The sequence below is a fragment of the Ambystoma mexicanum genome, chromosome 3q (genome assembly GCF_040938575.1).
Source record: "Ambystoma mexicanum isolate Mex_15411 chromosome 3q, UKY_AmexF1_1, whole genome shotgun sequence".
Classification (NCBI taxonomy): Eukaryota; Metazoa; Chordata; class Amphibia; order Caudata; family Ambystomatidae; genus Ambystoma; species Ambystoma mexicanum.
The window spans coordinates 914,434,706-914,456,277 of NC_090926.1; the positions used below are offsets into that span (position 1 = coordinate 914,434,706).

At 43.2% G+C, this 21,572-nt stretch overlaps 1 protein-coding gene across 4 annotated transcripts in view; it reads left to right on the forward strand.

The window, feature by feature from the left end:
• The window catches only part of AMZ2 (archaelysin family metallopeptidase 2), a 591,533-nt gene that overhangs the window by 70,622 nt on the left and 499,339 nt on the right, over positions 1 to 21,572 (forward strand). For 3 of the 4 annotated variants that reach the window (XM_069655060.1, XM_069655058.1, XM_069655062.1), the window contains 2 exons: positions 14,586 to 14,868; positions 16,053 to 16,226. In XM_069655060.1, the coding sequence (XP_069511161.1) occupies positions 14,586 to 14,868; positions 16,053 to 16,226 (457 nt within the window). Of the gene's footprint in view, positions 1 to 11,455; positions 11,644 to 14,585; positions 14,869 to 16,052; positions 16,227 to 21,572 lie in introns of all 4 variants that reach the window. The other variant, XM_069655059.1, reaches the window with a different exon arrangement.

Below are 21,572 nucleotides of genomic sequence, written 5' to 3' on the forward strand. Positions count from 1 at the left end.
ATCTGTATATGTATGTATGGGGCAGTGATGTAACAGAAGATGGAATATGGAATGTAGAACCTAGGAGAAAGGATACAGATCTGAGTAAACTTGCAGAAGGATTGTTTGCTGTGATGGAGCCGGTGGGCTTATCTATGGATCTTAAATAAACAATATTTATTCTACAATACTGTGTGAGCCAATACTTCAACAACTTCATAACCTTTTATATGGCCTGCCCATGGAGTTAGCTAGGATTCTGTGTGCCATTTCTCATAACCAACTATTGTTGCCAAACAGGTAGAAGTGGTGGCTAAAAGTGGACGTTTTCATCTCTACACAATTAGTAGATGTGCTAGTTTGCTTGATCAAGAACATATAAAAGCCTGGTTCAAGCAGTAGTACTATCTCGAGTTCAATATTGTTCAGCCATTTATTTGGGCATTTGTAAAAATGACTCTCAAAACTTGAGGCCGGGATGAACCACACAGTTTGGTGGTTTGCGGTATTGGAACGTTTATTCATGTCTCACAGGCAAGAAGGTCACTGCACTGGCTTCCTATTGAGTCCCAAATTGAAAAGCGATTCTTGTCTCAGATTTGGAAGATTGGTTATGTTGCTGCCCCCTGCTGTCTTGCTCCACCCTCCATTCCAGCCTGCTTTCTAAGGTCTAATTCTAATAACCTTTTGATAGTAGCTAAATATAAGACTATTCTTTTGGGAATTAGGTTGTTTCACCCTATGGAACAATCTTCCAACTGTCATCAGAAAATGTACTACATTGCAAGCTTTTATCTCTAGACTTAAGCAGCATCTTCAGACATTTGATGTACACTAAACTTTATTGGAAGCTCTGTTGTCATAATTTGGTTCTGGGTATGTTATGGCTGTATACCATTTTATCTTAGTTTGTATATTTCTGTAATATTTTTTTATGTTTCTGCAGTGTTCTGTATTAGCTGTTTTTAGCGCCTTTTAAAGTTGTGCTTTATAAATAAAATACTATTACTAATATTAACACACACTGAAATAGATGCCCACAACACGTGGACACCTGATTTAGAAATCATGTTTTAATCACACAATGGGATATTATACTTTTATACCCCAAACCAGTATTTCAAAACCAACGATTTAAAGTGATTCAATATACCATTACATAGGGTTTTTGTTACACCTAAGGGAATGTCCTACATGTTTCCCACTTCACATCATTGCCCTGAATGCCTAATGCAGACATATTAAAACATTTTTTAAAGTGCCCTTTAATCGTCCAATTCTGGAAAAATTACCCAACCGGTATTCACCAATGTAGGTATCAATGCAGTACCAGACACCTCTGAGGTGTATCTGCTAGGCCTTCATCCCAGAGCAATACACGAAACTGGTCTGGTGAAGTTGGTAAACTTGGCAAATTTACTGACAATGAGGATAATAACCATGGTAATATTAATCGAATCTTAACAACTGGATTTATGACTTGGAGGGATGGGCGAGAACATAATTATACTTCATACTTGTGCAGAAAACATTGGGCTGTTCCCAAACTAAGCAAGAGATAATGATTAAATGGGAGAAAATACTAATAGAACTGACTATAGATCAAGCTGTGTTTGTAACCACACTTACCACTGTACTGCACAAAATCTAATAAAGCTATTTTTAAAAAGATTGAATGCCTTAATCGGTCTGGTGTCAAAATATAAGAAATGGGAGCATAGCCAATATGGTGGATAAGGCTGATGCAGCCCGAGAGTGCTCCATTTCTCCTTTCCTCCCCGAAGGATAGCGTCTGCCCCCTGCATTAACTGTCGGTGAGCCAGCCCCGGGTACACCTTAGTTAACTGTTTATGGGAATGTTAAGGGGGGTTTATGCCCCTCACCCCAGTCGGGAAGCCTGTCCCAGAGCGAAAGTGAGCCCAAAGCTCATTCATTGGAAATGCTGCACTGAAAAGGTCCCATCAGAGGTGAATTCCCAAGGTGAACCGCCAAGGTTTCCAGAGGCCACTGGGTGGTGGAAGGAGAATCTAACCCTTGTGGAAGAGCTGCCCGGGCATAACCATTGACCTCCAGAGTAGACTACTAGAAAAGGCCCACTGGAGGCTGCAGTGTAGAAAATGTCTTGTGCAGCTCGGTAGGGCCTCCGAAGGGCATGGAGGTGAGAGAAAAAGAAGACCCTGTTGAGGTCAGGGGGTTTTGGGGCTGCTCCCCCATCAGCAACAGGGAGGTCTGACCATGTTGCCGAGGGGAGCGGGCCGTTCTAGAGGTTCACACAGAGAGACCACGGAGGCCCTGAGGGAAGAGGCAATATGGGCTAGAGCGAGCAGCCTGCGGAAACCTAGAAGGGGATCTAGCTAAATTGAAATGAAGAGGGCGTCTTTGCTTTATCACCAAGGCTGTGAAGAGTGAGTGTAAACTCTTCAGGGATTTGCATTAATGAAAGGCATTATATTGTCAGTGGTGGCAAAAGGAGGAGGAAGGGAGGACCCACATGGAAGTTTTCAGAGGGGGTGTTGTGCCAACTTGGAGGCATGGAGCCATCGGTCATCCTGGTAGGTGTGTGAATATAGGTAAAAACACTAGCAAAGGAACAACCTTGGAGGGGAGTTGGCTCACCAGAGGGAGTAACACACAGACCATTATAATTCTGAGCACAAGAAGACTGGCTCCCAAAAACAGAGGTGAAAACGGGAATGGAGGCATTCTTAGATCAAGCCAAGGAAACCACTGTGGTGCTGAAAGCAGGTGTACTGACAGATCAGCCGGCTAGCAAACAATCAGAAAGCCCACCCCTGATGGCCGAAATTTTGCACCAGACACTGATGTCGTTCAAAGTTTAAGATAAAGGACACTGATCGGAGATAGCGACACTGAGATCTTAACTGTCAGCTGTAATAGCAGAAAATAGCAAAGAGATATTATCGCTTGTCAAAAAGGTGGACTTGTTTGAATCTTTGGTTTCTTGTTTCGGAAGTAGGACACCCACACTCTGTGGTGACCCTTCAATACAAATTGAAAGACATTAAGAACAGAACACAAAGAGGTAACCTTCGAGTGAGCTACTTGAAGGAGGGATCAGAGCTGAACAATGTAATGGACAGCTTGAAGGCCCTTTGTAACAGGTGTTGAAGCATAATCAGACAAGATAATTAATACTGGATAGATCGTGCAGAGTAGGCCCTCAGTTACCCAGGACCTAAACAAGTTAGACATTAGATATAAATGGACCAACCCGTTTGATCTCAATTTTAGGCTCAACGGAATAGTTTCAACCATTGCGAACCCTACACAGGGAGCTAAATTGCATGAAATTTCACTGCCCGAGGAGTCGGAGGTGTCCACTCCCGGGCCACCGGATGCAGAGAGGAATGGTCTGCTGTTATGGTAGATCAGAGGAGTGGGGGTGGAAGAGAAGCATGTCAACCAGTGGGGCCTTTGAAGCACTCCTTTTTACATACAGAGGAAAGGGTTATAAAGGTGCGCCTCATCGACTTGTAAGGTTCTGTTGTACATGGTGCGGGGAAGACTACAATTGTATGATGATAAATGTAGATAAGATCATCTCTGGGATGGAGAGAGTGTAGTAATGCGGCGGGAGAGTGGAAGTGAAATGTGGGAGTGACATGAGCTCAGGGGGTGGGGGTTAAAGTTGGTTTGGTTAGTTTTCTTTATAGTGGCCCCCATGTAACAGAAGAGGGTGAGGTTTTCACGGCCAAAAGGGCATTTGAGGGTAAGAAAGAGGGCATCGGGTTTGTCTTGTTAAAAGATCTACTTTAAAGTATATGTCACGATGATTGACTCTACACAAGGGATAAATTACAAAATTAGGTCTTTAAATGTCAGACGTGTTAACTCTCCAAACAAAAGGATCAAAAGTATGAAGGGAGCTGCTGTAAGAGCCCATTCATGTGGCTGCACTGCAGGAAAATGTCTTTTGACCCATGATCAGGCTATGTTTATACATACAAGTTACCCACTTCAATCGTATTCCTCAGTAGGGGCTAAAAAGGCAGATGCTGCACTTCTATTCCACACAAAATCCCACTTTTAAGTGGTCAAACGGAAGAAAGACCAACAAGGGAGATATATCACACAGTCTCCACAAGACCGACCAGAACACCCTATGCTCAATCCCTAGAGTCAAGAGAGCCTGAGCCAGAGGCGCTAGCTTCCTATACCTATCAGCTCTGCAATGGAACGCCCTACCACCACCCCTGCGAGGAGAAGTCTCCCTCTTTGCATTCCGCAAAGCCGTGAATACACTGCTCTTTACATAAAGCTCTGACCAATACCAACCAATGGATGATCCATCACCACATGCACAGAAATGTTATAATGTATGTAATGATTGTACTCATCAGTTCGGACATGTATATATGACTCACATGCATATGTTTCTCCTGTAACTAAGCTAGCTACAAGTAACAGCGCTGCGATGCCCTTGGGCTGTATGTGCGCTATACAAATGTAAAAATAAATAAATGGTTAAGGTAAAGATTAGATCGCAAGCATACACGTTTGCTTTCTTTTATGCTCCCAGTTCAGACCAGGATAAATATATTCTGTCCTTTCTGAAGGCTCTCTCAGAATTCGCTGAGGGGACATGAATAATTGCAGCAGATGTGAATTTGATCCTTAACCCAGACCTAGATCGCTCATAACAAAAGTGAGCGGTGTGAGCAGGAGCAACATTAACAGAATTGAAAGATGCTTTCCGAGCACATAATCTTGTGGATGCTTGGAGGCATGTTAATAGGAACAGAAACGATTACATACAAACTTCTCACATGTGTATAACACATACGTGAGGATCCATTACATCTTTGCATCAGGGGTAGTGGCAAAGTCAGTACTTGGCAGTAATATAATTCCATGCTCCTTTAGCGATCACAGCACAGTAGAGGTAAAGCTAGGGATCAATGTGAGACCTAGGAAACGGTGTCTGTGGAGGATGGATGGTAGAAGACACCACAAGGGTATACCTGGGTCAGAATGGGGGCCAGGAGATAACACCTGCACTTGTTGGTAAGATTTAAAGGCCACTGGCAGTGGGGTGCTGATTTCGGTAGCAACCTACATTTGGAAAATCAGAAGAAAGGAGCTAGTAGAGGAGCTGACTCAATAGCAAACATAAACCAAAATCGACCAGAAAAAACAGAATGGAAGTAACAGCAGTTTGGAGTCAGCTCCTTTAGTTTAGTTACACATGAATAAAGCTGAGAAACGGCTGTTATATCTGAAACAATTCTTCTTTGAACAGGGCAATAAAACGGGAAGGTTAATAGTACACAGACTCCAAGAACACATATATATTAAGTCAATAATAGATGAGAATGGAAAAGAAGATACCAGTGATCATCACAAATCTGGATGTATGAGAGATTTGACAAGAAACTTTGAGGCTGAACAAGGTATTAAAGCCAACAAAACTTGTATTTAAGGGATTTAAATCGCACAACACTGGCAGAGGTTCACAGAGAAAATATGGAAGCCCAACCAGTAAAGCACCTTGGATTGTGAACGTCCTGACTGAACATTTTAATTCGATTAGACATGCAGCCTCATCATGAGTTTGGCTGTAACCCTTAAATGCGGCGGTAACGCTATTACCACCGCTTTTAAGAGTTTGCCAAATCACGGGTTTGGCTGCATTTACCCCCAGCCCTGAGCTGGTGGTAAATGCACTGGGAAAATTCCCATTTTCGGACGCAATTAGCCCCACGATATTAGCGCTCTCTAATTGCGTTGAGAATCCCCCATTGGTTCCAATGGCCAATGCAGAATTACTGGTACCACCAAACCCGTGATCCGGTGCTAATAGCGCCAGAAGGTTTGGCGGGAGCGCTATTAGCCCGGGCGGTATCTCTCATGATGAGGCCCATGGAATGGACAACCCTGAGCCAATGAGGGAAGCTAGAATCTTTCTAACTCTCAAGCATGGAAATAATCTAAAACTGTGTCAATTGTACGGACAGATTTTTCTTCTTAACCTTGATATCAAACTGTTCAAATACATTATAGTGGATAGACTAGACCAATATCTGCCATCCCTAATAGACCCCAGTATTTCAGGTTTTATAAAAAAGAGCAACACATTTGATAATATCAGATGGATACAACTGATAGCAGCCAAAGCTCATAGAGCCATATTCCCCTCAGTACTACTGTCATTAGATGCTGAAAACTCATTTGACACGAGTGGATTAAGGGTTTCTGGAGGAAATATAATTTTGGCTGTAATGCGTTGTGCATGATTCTCGCAAATTGTAAAGCTCCTTGGGCAAGAGTCTCGGCCAATAGTTCACTATCAAAGGAAATTACACATAGCAGGGCTGTCCCCTGTTTCCCTGCTTTTTGCCTTAATGATGGAAGGTGGGGATTAACATGGCAATCAAAGGAATTATGATAGGCAGATCGCAGCATGAGAGATCTTTATTTACTGACGATGTAATAAAGTTGTTTTCACAACCCCAGAGTCCTTGCCGATACCTCTCGAGGAATTGAGGGTTTTTGGCAACAAAATCAGAGATCTTAACTTTGACTATGAGATGGGACGGATTAATGAGATACATGGATTCAAGTCAAATGAAGCGAAATTAGAGATCCTAACCTTGATTATGAGCGGGGACGGATTTATGAGATTAAGGAATATACACAGTTTAAATGGTGGTGAAATCTATCAATTTCCTAGGAATAACTCTAATTTAGAGACTCTCTGGTCTTTAAAATGCTAACTCCCCCGAGTGATAACAAGTCTCTTAAACAAGACCTTGCAAAATGGGCAGTGTTGAGTTGTTGTTGGCTAGGTAGAATAGCAGTACTTCCAAGGATGCTTTATTCCTAGAGAACCCTAAAATGGAACTTAAAAATGGCATGAGTTATTACTACAGTTTGTCTGGGGAGGAAAGAGAGCACAAGTGAGTAAAATATCTTGAAAGGGGTTCTGGATGTCGAGACGTCTTGAAATATTATTTGCCAGCGCAACTATGCATTATTCCTGAATTGTCTAAGTCTAAGAGGATTAAATGGCTGTTTTAAAGACAAAGCATTGCTAGAAAACCTATATGGTCTTGGCCATGGCTACCCAAGAGGTACCGCTTATGTGACTATCACAACGAAATTGACTTTAGTGGCTTGGGGTGCAATAACAAGGGAGGGAATCCATGCCACTTTCTATCATCAATAAGGATATATGAAGACTTTACGCTGATGTTGAGGTGAGCATATGAGAGGTGGAACCTAGGAGGATGTTTTAATGTGGTTTATATGTTTTTTAAGGTGCTCTATGTTCTTTCAAAGAATGTAAATCTGAATTTAAGATTGGGGAAGGCAAAAGGTTCAGGTATTGGCAAATGAGGCATTGCTTACTCAGGAGGATGGCTCAGGGCCAACACGCTAGCCTTGGAAGCAAGACGACATGGAGCAACACAGGTTCGATCCCCGGGTCCCTGCTTAGAAACCTCTGGGTATTAACAGTGTTATAAATAACAAAATACAATTAAAATTACAACCGCACAGTGAATCTTAATGTGACAAGGTGTATAACCAAGATGGAAAAGATATACCAGGAAGTAGAATCTTCAAAGTGTACATTTAAAAAACATACACTGTATTCATTGCTCAGAGGGTGGGGTGAATAGATGGTGATTCTGGGAACAGTGGCACAAATAATTAAATTGACACTTAGAAGAGGAACAATGGGAGGATATTCTTAGGAAAACATGGCACTCATCACTTGCTTCACACTTGGTGGGGACACAATTAAAGGGCCTCTTACCGCAGGTACCTTGAGCCTGATCGCCTCTCCCACTTCATACCTTAGGGAGAGTCTAAGTGTTGGAGGAACTGTGGGTAGCATGGATCTTTGGTATGTATGTTTTGGCTCATGCCCTAAACTTAAACACTTTTGGTTGCAAGTGAGGACCAAAATTAAGTGGTATTTGTTTTTGTTTGTGAGTGCCCTGATGCCTCTGGGCTTGTTTGTTTGGAGCTATACAAATAATACATAAATAAATAAGGCAATACTTGGTTGGAAAATTCCACATGACCCTGTTTGTTTATTATTAGGGACAGACCCAAAGCAAACACTGGGGGAAGGTCAGCAATAAGGAAGCCTGCTAGCTTTACTGCTAATTACAGCAATACAGATCATATTGTCATATAGGAAAAATAAGAGCCTTCATCACCCTTAAGTTGGTTAGTAAGGGTGTGGCATATCATGTAAATAGGAGAAATCACGGCAACCCTACAAGACTTAACCGAAGGTTTCTAAAGTCATGGTCCCCTTTCTTTGAGTCTGACAGGAAGGAGATTGGCATACTATCATGTCTGACTAGAGAGAGAGCGCTGAGCTGATTTGAGATCAGTTTTTGAAATATAAGAGATTTGAGCAAGGATAGGCTGACATGTGCTTCTCTGTGCGAGGTGGGGTGTGTTCTTTTTCTTTTATAATGGGGTGGATATTTGGGGTTCTAGTTGAATTATTTCTACAATTGTTCGACTACTGTAAAGTGAAGTGTTGATACTGTGAGAAACCTGAAGGCACTCTCACTTCTACTCCCCTGGGATCCGCGGTTCAGGTGGCATGGGAAGGGCCATCGCTCTTGGATCCCGACCTTGGGGGTGGACAAGCAAGGGAAGATCACCAGAGTGGACAGTCCTTGGGGATTGGAGAGACGGTACCTGATGGCGAGACATGGTATCCCCCCTTTCCTGACATTGACCTACCCTCTGCTCCCTTAGCCTTTATGGTCTCATTCCATCGCCCCCTGTAAATTCCCCCTGAGTCTTGGGAAGAAGAATATGCCACTAGGAGCAATTCAGATTCCCCATTGTAACAACCACTGTGGTACTGTGATGAGGAAGAGAGGTTTAGATGCATATAGCCATGAAGATTAGGCATGCCAATGAGTTTACACAAAGTCAGGCAATTAGGAATTACTCGTTCCACCTGCAATCCATCAACAGTTGGGGAACATATTAAAGGTGGCGTGCAAAAGGAGGAAGAGCGAGGTCCGAGAAGTACGAATGCTGCAGAAGGTGCAGGAGGACTGGAGAACCTGAGAAGTGCTGTGCAGGAGAACGAGAAGCCTAAGTGCCAAAACGCCAACAAGGCTCCTGGGAGTACTGCCGGGAGGGCAGTGCTTCACTGGGCATAGGAAGGCATAGATCTACTGCTACGAAGAGCAGAGGTGCAGCCCAGCACGAAGCACTATTGAGCTCGATGCTCGCAATCTTGAATTCTGAAGGTAACGAAAATCTGGACACTTGCAAATCTTGAATTCAAAAAGCGGAATGCTTGAAATCTTGAATGCCAAACGTAACGAAAAGCTGGACTGTTGCAATCTTAAACGCTGAACTTTAACGCAAAGCCTGATGCTTACATATTTTGAAGATCGAATATAATTAAAGGGCCTGATGAGCCGGCAGCACTACCAGCTTGCTCATATTGATTGCAGAATGTATCAACAGGAGTTACTGAGCCCAAACCACAAAAGTGGCTGCGTGACCCCGCACAACAGAAATTGTATAATGCCATAATTGCCAAAGAGACACCTCTAAAGTAAAGTGAAAGACTTGAACTTGTGAACCATTTAATATCTATGGGAAACCTATGGTTACGTGACCTGTGAGGGGTGTACCGGGGGTCTGACAACTGCACCTAGAGCATTAAGTTTCCTAAGGTCAACTTTGCTAACATCAACACTCCAATCATAAGCAAGATATGTGGTTGCTGGTTACGTGACCTGTAATGGGTGGACTGTGTGGTCTGACAACTGCGCCTAGACCCGAAGCCACGAAAGATTTGACAAGCAACTAAGAGATGTGAACCATTGGTGAAGTTAACCAAGGCAGGGGTCAAGCGAACCCTGTGAACCATTGGTGAAGTTAACCAAGGCAGGGGTCAAGCGAACCCTGTGTTCTCTCATGAACTTGTGAATTTGACGGCCTGTGAATTTGTGAATGTCAAATATTGGGAGTGACTCCTGGGGAAGAGAACCCTGTGAGTTAAAGTTGAGAAAGTCCTTGGGCCTCATTATAATTATGCTGGCTCGGTGACACAGGTGCCGGTAAGATACCGGCACTGTTGTTACCGGACCGACATACTCCGAGTTCTGCGAGCGGATGCCTTTCAACCCGCCAGGTCTGACCTGGCGGGCAGAACGGCATCCGCTCGCAGACCTTGACGGATGCACCGGCACTGTTGAACACAGTTCATCCGTCCTCCCCATTCCCATTGAGTCTAAGGAGACTCGAATGGGAATGGGGAGTAATTTTTCCCAGCGCCCAGCAATGAGGAATTACTGGGACCGTCAGGGCTGTAATGCCCCGGTAAGTCCCCATTTCCGGGCGCCGCCCATTTTTACCGACACGGCTACTGCCGGATTCATAATGAGGCCCTTTATCTTGGGGAAAGAAGTCCCCAGACCAATGAGTTGTATGAATATTTTGTAGCAAGTCAACTGCTGGAGGTGACTCGTGGGAAGGGAACCCTGAGAGTTAATAATGGAGAACCTTTGTCTTGGGGAAGGGAGTCCCAAGACCACAGTGTAGTGTATGAAAGTTTGTTGTGTTTGAACTTGGGGAAGGGAGACCCCTCTGATGTGAACTGTGATACTTGCAAATCTACAGAAGGTAACTTAAGAGCTTGCTCAGTCCTAGCTGAAAGAAAGTTACATTGGAACTGTGCTGAACTTGAACCAGAGAACTTTAGAGGAACTTACATTTCCAATCGTTGAACATTTGATTTGGAACACTGACTTTTTGGTGGAGAGCATTTCCCCACTAGTTTTATTGTAGTTGTGAATACAAGCATAGGTTTTGACACAGACTTTGCTTTTGGACTTACTGACATAGACTTCCTTTGGATCTCTTCAGGAGGAGAAATTCCACCATAGTACAGGGTTATTTAGGCGTTACACCACCCTGAAAGTTTGGTTAAACTATATTTTTGTTGTCTGTGTCATTTCTCTTGATACCATGCCTGTCTCACAATACGTATTTTAAGGGTGTTGGAGAATGAGACTGACCAGGCGGTTTCATCATTTGGCTTTAAACTTTTCCTGAGCTTTGTAAAAACCTGTCTAACCCTATCTCTATGAGGGGTATCCCTGCCTCAACCTAAACTAAAGGGAAAAGTCAGAATGTCTGTCAACTGAAAGTTCACTGTCCTGTGTCAAGAACCTATCTCTATCCCTTGCACTACAACCAAAGAGTTCTAATAAATGTAAAGTTCCCACACCAGGAGAATGAGTCCCTTCACCTCTTGAGTGTTGAAAGTTCTTTTGAAGAAAAGAGGATATAAAAGTTCCTTTGAAAAGATTGTACAAATGTTTCCTTGGAGACAAAGTCCCTGGGGCTTTGTCGTATGGTGTTGGCTCTTTCCGGAACTGGAGTCGGTCTTCGTTTCGCTTTCCGTAACCGTCTGCTTCCTCTCTCCATTCTCGGCGGCTTCCCGTCTTGTGGCTCATTGCAGTGTCGGTACAGTGAGCAGACCGCACGGTCCACCTCTTCCGGGAAGTCGTACCACTGCCTTGCCGATTCCTGCCTGGTACCTTCTGCTTCCTGCCGGCCTCCGCTACTTCCTGTACTTCGATTCTTCTCCGCTCCGACACTCCACAGCTTACTCCTTTGCTGCTGCTCTGGGGCTAGCTTGACAACCAAGTAAGTTCTTTCTCTCTTTTTATACCAGTTGGTTTCTTTGAAGTCCTTCGTTCTTTTCCATGAAGCACTCTTGATGCCTGCGTGCATCATCTTCGTGACAGTACTTAATTCAGGCATAATCTGCATGTTGTTACAAATCTTTTTCGTCTCAATAGGTGTAATGTTACAATAACACATGGAGGTACTAGTTAGAGGAGGGTGAGGCAAGGTGGTAGAGGTTTTGGAAAGGTTTGGGTAGGGGTGTTGTGCCGACTATCACCCAGGTGGTCATCCTTATCATCGGGGGTGGTGGGAGTCCATCCCCATCAGTTCCTCTCACATGAAACCACCCCTACGGGGAATATTAGGTCACGGGCGCACCTCTCTAGCCTCATGTCACAGTATGTAATTGGTTATCACTAAATATGTAAGCCAAATCGCCTCGTGGCCTTGTGACTGGTAATGGCACACAGTTAGGAAAGGCACAATGATCTGATAACACAGTAGTGTCTGCTCTGTGAGCAGATCCCAGATGTGAGGGGGCTGATGTGTATTTATCTCTAGAGTGAGTGGCTCCACAGCAGCCTTGTTAAACAATGGCCAGGATGCTGCCTCGTTTGATTCTCTAGGATGAAGGGCCACATCGTTCCCCCACGGCTTTCAAAACCTCACCCGGGTGGTCTTCTTGGAGCAGTGCTTCAGAGACACTGACATTACAAACCCAGCCTCACACGAAGGTGGTGATCACTAGAATGCATTTGAAGCTAGCAGATATGGGAAAGGGGTTGGGTTAGAGTAGCCAGAGAGGAAGGTTAGACCTAGAGAAGAGTCCCACCATCATGCTTTCTGTTAGGGTTCCCTTTCCTTTTCTTACCCCTCCATTTCCTGCAAGCATCTGGGAATGATGTCATACGTCAAAGGGCACTTATTAAAGCAACAGGAATTAGGCCCCTTAAAACAGGCCTTCTTTGACCAATCACTTGTGGCATTTTGGCTTCAATAGACGAGGGACACCCCTAATTTTGATTCATCACTGGATGACATCAGGAAGACACTTTTGGACCTCTGTTGCGAGTGCAATGCATCCAAAGTCATCTGCCATAGATGTGTAGACAGAAGGCATTCAAGGCAGAGGAGATCTCTGCCCTGTAACAATCCTGTGGGAGCAGTGGGGGTGAACAGCTGCGGGCCACGACCTGCCACTCTGCTGAATTACACTGGAACCAGGTTCCTCACTGAAAGTGAAGGAACACCTGTGTGTGCCAGCCAAGCTGCTGGAGCAGGGCTCAAAACAAACCAAAAGTCCAATAGCAGCTGGAATGCTGTTTCACCTCTTCAAACCGTCTTAAAACCTTTTCAACCTTTGTTTGACCGATTTTAGGCATCCTACAAAAATAGAAATAAATGACATTTCCTTGACCTTTTCTGCCTTTTTCTCACAAGAAATGTTCTTGAACACTGACATTGTGATACTTGAGTGCCTGAACACTCCATCTCATCTACCCACGTTGTTGGTACACAATAACTTGCATTTTGTGTCGTTTATTACAAGGTGGAGTTCTGCTTGAGGTCTTAGTTATTTGCATTCCTATAGTTTAAAAAAAAGTCTATATTGTTATAGGACCTTGGATGGACATTTGTTTTATTTTAGAATCTTGTACTATTGCTGTTTGGATTGCTACTGCTTTCGGCTCACACCTCTCCTGAATACATAGCCTGCCCTATGCCTGCTCTGTGTTGGTTTCTCCTTTACGGTTGGGATCACTGCTGGTTTAGCAGTAGTGTGGGGCTGTGTAGTTAGTTTAGCCACTACTCATACCTGTAATCCTGTGGAACAGTAGTAATTTCGACACAAGGTAGAAGAGAAAGAACATCAAGGGAGCCCAGGGAGGAAGGGTGAGGTGAAACAGGAAGATATTTGAAGGAACTTTACAGCCGGAGAGTAGTGATGAAGGGTGAAGCTATGGCCAGGAAATGGCTTGAATGAGAGAGGGTAAAGGCTAGCCCAACTTTAGACCCACATTTTAAAGTGCCCTGAGGGGTAAAATGATAATAACCTGAGGTCTAGTCATCTGCCAATTTCCTGATGCTTGATCCCTGTCGGAAGAATTAGTGGGTATCATGTGGTGGTACCAAGCAGGAGAGTCGGGGTGAAACAATCCCAAGATCCAGTGACTTCAGGGAGGGCCATGAAAGAAGTATGTGTCACCACACATTCCCAATACTGTTAGTGACTGATGCTCAAGAGGTGGTCCTGCACTAAGAGATCTGCCACTTTGCATGCTTCATCCTACCTAGCTGCCAACACTCCACCAGAAGACAGAACCTGGCTAGATTAGAGCTCCCACAATGTTACAAAAACCCAGGACACTGGCAGTTTCAATATATGCCCCCTATTGCCTGGTTGTCGGACCTCATTCAGTCAACATTAGACTTGCATCTACTTTCAACGAGCACCTTTTCACATACCCTAGATACCCCCGCTCCGCAGCTCACCCTTAAGTGCTGCTCCTCTAAGATACTTGTGCTATAACTTGTGAACCCATACCTGTATTCTTATTAACGCACTGTTTTACAATACTCCACAGCATCTTGAAGCTAGGTTCACACTTAATAAATCCCCAAAATAAATAAAGGTAAAGAATGATGAGGACCAAAGAGAGAAATATATATAGTTGTCATAATCCTTAGCCCCTCCTTTGGGCTCGATCAATACCTAATGATTTCTTTGTGAAGAATACAAGTAATTGTAAACTTGTTCATGATTTCGAAACATCTGTTGACCTTTCGACTGGTACAGTTTCCATCTCCCCCTTTCTATTGTTATGTATTTACATTTCTAAATGTTACTAAAAAGTAAACCAGTACCTTCGTTTTATTGAAATCATGTGTGCTATTTATGTCTACATACACCATATAAAGATCAAAGCTACTGTTTTTGCCAATGCTTGTTGTTTTTTAAGATGCAGGTCATTCGACATTCTGAGGATGCTCTGAGAACAGCCTTGATATCGCAGGACCGGAAGCTTGCTAAGCTCTTCGAGGAGAATACCCCAGGAGAGAGAAGGTTGCTCAGCGAGGCTTTTCGAGAGGACAGTGCTCTTTTCAAGCACGTGACCATCCACTCTGATTCCGACTGGATTCCTTCTCACTCTGAGCACACCCAGGATTTTGAGGAGTTTTACAAAGATCCTTGCAGGAACATGCTAACCTCGAAGAGGAGCATTATCTATGTGCAACCAATTGGTAACTATTGACTTTAAGGTTCCATTTCGTAAATGTGCTCATAATATTGCACGTTAGCGGGAGATAGATTTATAATTAAAAGGGTACTTTCACCATCCCCAGGTTTGTACCACAATTACTGTAATTGATCATGGTTTTGTCCACCAGGCACCAATGTAACTCAGTTATACTACTCTATTTACATTTCCCTTACAAATTATTAATTTATTGGGATCATTAAGGATAGTTATAAATCAAGTCATCTTCCATTTATAATGTTCGCTTCGTTTTCAAAACATTCATGTTTATCAAACCCATGATTGTAGCGTCTCTCCGGCATCCATGATGGTAACTTCACCTCCATTGTACGTTCTTCTTTGACAGAATCTTCACCTCCTATATAGGCAGCTCCCTTGCCTACACAGTCACCTCTGTATGCTACCAAGTAAACCTCTGTGAAACTGTCTCTAACTTTCCTTTCTATATGACCAGAACCCTCACTAAGGCACTTGTGTTCAGAAACTTGATTGCTGTAAATGTCCTTCGTTTTGGTTGCCTCCTACTTCTTCGTCCTCTTTATAAAGTGCTCAACGTCACACTCGCATCATACCTTCATGGCCACCTCTCTTTATCATCACCAAGGTGCTGTAGCAAGGTTGAACACTGATCTAGTCTGTATGAGAGTCTAGTACTAACATTCCATTCCGAGTGACGGACTAAATTCTGCTGCACTCCAAACCTTCGATTGACTCACCTTCCCACACCCCTTGTACCATCCTCTTATTCCCGTCTTTCATTCTCCTGGGAAGAACTAGCATGATCCATAACACCTTCAAGAGGCATGTGAAGAACCATCGTCTTCCATTAACAGAGTATGCCACGGACTGTGGTACCCTCTCACTCGTGCACTTCCCCAAGGCTGTTAATAGTGTTCGCCTGAGGTGCCTTAAAAAAGAGCCACCACCTGATGATGATGGTTTCTTTTCTTACGGATTCCTACCCTTATTGGGCAAAAATTCTGCCTAACCAGTAATGTATTCAGATGAAGCACCATCACAGAATGGTGAATCAAGCGCAGTCCCCTGTTTTTCAGTTGGAGACTTGGGGTAAGGGTCTATGCATAGTCTTTTTGCCAACTTGTACCTAGGATTGCAAAAAACTGGAAGCGACACTTAAGTTCTTACATTGTTTCTTTGTTTTTATAGGTTCTTTTGGTGACTCCGAAGTCACAACTGAGGATTATATTGGATGGCTTAAGGACTACTGTGAGTCCTTTTACTATGGACTGACGGTAAAGATTCTGGCACCCGTGTCTGTATCAGAGACAGAGTGTGTCTTCCGAGTCAACCAGCACACTGAAAATCTCCAGATTCATGCAGGTATTTTGGAAGAAAAAAGTACAAACAATAGTTTTGCTTTGGTACAGGTGGACAGTAGGTCAGTGGAGGAGTTGGCTTGGTGTAATTAATGTTGGCGAATCAAGGGAAATGACGCAAAAGTAGTCTTTAAGCGTGCTGTCTGCAAAAACCTTTCATTTTTAGTTTGTAGCTCATAGGTGGTGCTTTAGCTCTACCTTGTGTGCCAGATCTATTGTCATAGCCTGTCGGGAAATGGAGCATAGAGGGAGGATGATGACATTCGCTCTGCCCTTTTCCACTTTCCTGGCATTGTCATTTGTTTCTTAATTTATCTATATGTGTGTGTGGTGGTTGTTATGAATTGCCCTTCCTGCAACTCTACAAGAGATAGCTTATCCAATACCCAGGGTTGTTTATCTCTTATGGCTTCAAAGACTGTGTGAGTGTTATCAGTAGGTCAGGAAGGCCACCCTACAACTGGTAGAGTAAGCCTTCCATTGTTTCCCCCAGACAGGCCAACATGCTCACTGCAGTGCAATGAAAAACAATCATTCAAAAAAGCTAATACTTGGGGCTTTACTCCTGAAATGATGTGATTTTTTTTTTTTTTAAATGCCATGTTGTACTGTTTTTGAGTCTGCTTTTATATGTTTATCTACCTTAAACAGTATTGGCTACCAAATGTTGCAAAGCATAGACAAAGCCTGCCCCCTACCAACCCACCAATTGTTCTTATATGGAGATTCTCCTCTCTGCAATGCGAACTCCCGCCACCTGCCCCACCCAGTACACTATTTTACTGATTTTTGTTTTAATATAACTACTTCTAATTAAATATTTTGCTGGCGAAACATTGCTTTCAATATTTGTACTATCTTTCTGCTCAGGTAGTGAACTTTTTTTTTTCTCGCGTTGGCGGCAAATAGCTCAGTGGATTAAGGCACGCGATGAGCAGATCTGAGTGAAGCCACAAATTCACGGGTTAGCTTTTATTTCTTTCGAGGGGGATTAAAGGAGTACGAATGATATCACTAATCGAAATCCTAATATTTGGACTCGGACAAGATGCAATGCTTTGTAAGTGCAATGTATTATTTATGCTCATGGTCGTTGCAATGCTTCAATGTTTCTGCTATTTTGGGAAAGGAGGCACACGCCTGTTTTTCATTTCACTCTCAGAATAACGGAAAAGAGAGGAAATAGTTGGGTGTGCTAATATCTGTTTGCAACGTGCAGATTAGGGCTATAAACCCAGTGGATGGCCTCTGCCTTTCATACTTCCAGTGCTTAATGTGTGGGGGTGTTTGCAAGGGCTCTGCCCTGGCACTTATTTCTGAGCCCCAGCACTTATTGTCTTATACTCGATTTGATTATGATGTGGGGTTTTGGCAACTTTATTATTGTAACTGCCAGTCACATAATAAACAACCATAGAATCATAGCAAAATGTAAATGATGATTGTATTTAAAGACACATTTAAACATTTGTCTCATGTCAAGACACAACAAGTTTATTTTATGTGTATGTTGATTGGTATTTGTACATCCATCAACCACAATAAGGGAATGTGAGTTGCAGTTTTAACCCGATACATGGTGGCAGCCGTGGGTGGTGGCAACAAGGGGCGGTGGGAGCTGCCCATCCTGAAGTATCATGGCCGTGTTAAAAAATATTTGAACCTCAGCACTTATTATTTTTTTTTTTACAAATTAAGCCATGTATACTTCTTAGATTTATGAATTCTGAACCATAACACTGAATGGCCTAAGAATGACACTGGTTATTTACCATGGGCGTAATTATAGGGGAGAACAGGGGGTTTTGTCCCCCCCAAACTACTGTGGCATTGCTTTTTGTCCCCCCATCTTTTGGCAGGGGACTGGGGGCATCGCAATCATCAATTATGTAATTTGACAGCGCGAGCCTGGCTGGGTTACCCAGCCAGGCTGGCGCTGTCTCATTACATAAATGATGGTTGCAGGTGGCCACAGTGAAGCATGTTCAGGGCTGGATGATCTGCACAGTTCAGTCCTTCACCCGGGATGGCCCAGGGTGCTGGATTGGGTGGTGCAGGGCCCTGCACCAGCGCTGTCATCATACTGTCAGCACTGCAGCACTTCCGCATGGTAGAGCCTCTGAGCGTCCCTTTCTGGCTTCGCACTTGTGCGACACAATTAGGAACTAGGAAGCTCATTGAGCTTCATGGTTTCTGTCTGTTGGTGCGTGTGTGCGAGGCTACCTAGCTAGGTATTAACTTAAGATGCAGCCCGACATTCAAAAGCAGAGCAAAGGCAAGTTTTGTTTTTCTTTTTTAAATTGTGTTTGTATGTGTGTTGGGGAGCTGCGGGTCCCGGATAACCCAAGTGAGGTGTCACATTTGGACAATGTGTGAACATATTTCAAACTTGGGGTCATTTGAACAAAGGTCAGGTGGCAGTGCACATTGGATTGGTTTGTCAAGAGCCAACACTTGTAGTGATTAGTTCACTGCACCCATCTGGATAAACAGTGTACACAAGCTAACACCTGTGTTTTATAATACTGCTCGAACATGACAGTTTGTACTGAGCTCATAGATGGAATCATCTGTGCGTAGTACACACTTGGGGTAGATTGCACATAATTCCCGCTGGGAATAATGTACACAGAAGAGGTCGAAGTGGGCGGGAGCGGTGCTCCCATACTTTTTATTTTTTTCACTACTCCTATACTTTTATTTTAAAAAGAATCCGTTCTGGAATGATTTCATTTTAAAATAAAAGTGTAGGAAGAAGTTGAAGCTTGCACTGCACTGCACATTCCCGTACATAGCAGGGGTGTTTATTTAGGGGATTGGGTTGCGTGTGAGAGGGGGCGCAGGGATGTGGTTTGTGGGGAGCGAGGCAGACCAACAGGGAATATAGTTCCACTACTTATTTTCGTACACTTCAACCACTGGTACACAGTGTGTAAACCACTTGCACCTACGATAGTCTGTACAGAGCTGGCAAGTGTGATAGCAAGATTGTTCACAGCCGGGACCATATCCTTTTGCAAAGTATGTACACCACACTCCAGTGCTTTGAATGAGGGGAAGAGAAGAATGCAGGCAAGGGCAGAGCCAGCCACAAACATTTGAGGGTGCTGGATGGCAGTTTTAAAATCTGTTAATGATTGAACCTATTGCGCTGTAGTTCCCCACCCTAAGCCCAGGAGGCTGAATAGATATTACACCTTCCTTTGACCAATGAAATGCATCTTTCACCCACACTCACCAGGTGCATAGCCAGGATTGTGTAACAAGTGGGGCCTCGAGCCAAAGCTATCGGGTGAAAAGAATTATCAACAAAAACTGGAATCTCATAAAATCGGATCCAAACCTGAAGAGATTATTTCCAGATCCACCGATGTTAGCCTACAAGAGGGGCGCAAATTTCATAGATAGCCTTATCAGGGCAGAAAGAAAGAAAAAATCCACACAAACAACACAGGGGAAACAAAAAACAGGCACTTATGCCTGTCTCAATTGCCAACATTGCCCAAATCTTATCAAAGGAGATCATATAAGACATCCCAACAGCGGTAAGAAAATTATGCTGAAAGACTTTACAACCTGCGAAAGCAAAAATGTAATTTACGCACTGAAATGTCCATGTGGGAAATACTATGTTGGTAAAACAATACACAAGGTGCGGTAAAGATGGACTGAGCATAAATCCAAACAATACACAAGGTGCGGTAAAGATGGACTGAGCATAAATCCAACATAAAAACAGGAAACATATCCCCAGTTGCAAGACACTTCAAAGAAAATGTACACAACACCTCCCAAATCCGAATGGTGGTTCTTGAAGCCATCCGAACCGCACCCAGAGGAGGAGACATAGCCAAAAGATTGGCCCAAAGAGAGTTGTATTGGATACACAAATTGGATGCTATGACCCCATTGGGTCTAAACGAAGACTTTTACTTGGGACCATTTCTCTAGATACCCCACCTGGGACAAAATAAATATAGTACCTAAAACAAAACCAGTCCTTGCTACTATGTCCAAATATTGAAAGCTAAAAAACAAGAATGATGGTTTTCTTTTAGTATGTAAACTAAAAATTGTTTTTCCTCCATTTGATAAGACACAATATATGTTTGATGTGATAGGATGTAACGATTGGACTTTACCTTGGACACAGTAATCTGTAAGTCTCATCATTAAGAGACAGAAAACAAGAGTAAAAGGTCACCAACTATATTGGGAACTAAAAAATGTTATGCTCGTTGTACGATTGGGCTACTAAACTATTCTAATGGGCGAATACTCTTAAAATATTGGAGATCCCCTACATACATTATGAAGAGTACCTGTTTCATGATGATATTTTGTCTGTCTAAGCCCTAAACATACATACACTGAAACATTAGTAGGCAGATGCACATTAGTTTCCCTCACACTACTTCCATAACTTTACTAGTAAATATACTCTACATATCTACCCACACATCCTGTAAGATCCAAGATTCCACATTTTCATTCAACTCCCAGTGCTCTATGAGACTTCTCAAACACATTTCCCTCCCCCCAATACCGGGTGGACACACTGTTTTGCTCAGGATCACTATTTTTTTCATGAATCGCGTCACCTTCAGAGGAACCACATTACAATGTAATTTTTACAAAAAAAAATTCTCACGTTACCTTAAGACCAGAATTGGCACTCGGGTCCATATGTACAATTAGGTAACTTTCATCATTTACCTCTTTGAAATCCAACATTAACTTATTCAACTACTCTCGCACTGACGCACACACGCATGACGTCACCATGTTTACATGAGTGACGTCATGTCACGTTAAAACGTAATGACGTCACAACGCAGCGCCGCTATTTAGCCGGCGTTTTTTGTGAGCCATATCCACACAAGGATACGGCAGCTACAGGATCTTCTTCCACTTTACTCATCCTCTAGAGGTAAGCATGAATCCATTATAGACCTGGATACCCTCTAATTATGCCCTTTTTACTCTAGGCGACTAGTTAGACTTCCACATACGCTAAAATTATTATTTGTGATTCTCTTAGATCACTAGTGGCTGAGTTGACAGCCACGGACACACAAGACATACTGCCTATTCTACCTGCTTTTCAGATGATCCCTTACCTTAATTTAAACACCTTCTGGGTTCTAACTAACCTACACAAAGGGTACGATGTGATAACCTCCTCCCAACTTTTTTTAACACAATGAAACCCGTCTCTATACATAGATGTGTTATCGTATGTTATATGTCAAACATCAACATGAGGACTCTCACTACAATGTACAATCTAGAGCAATGAACAATGAGTGTGTATACATTTAATTTGGTTCAATATAACAGTGAACGCTAT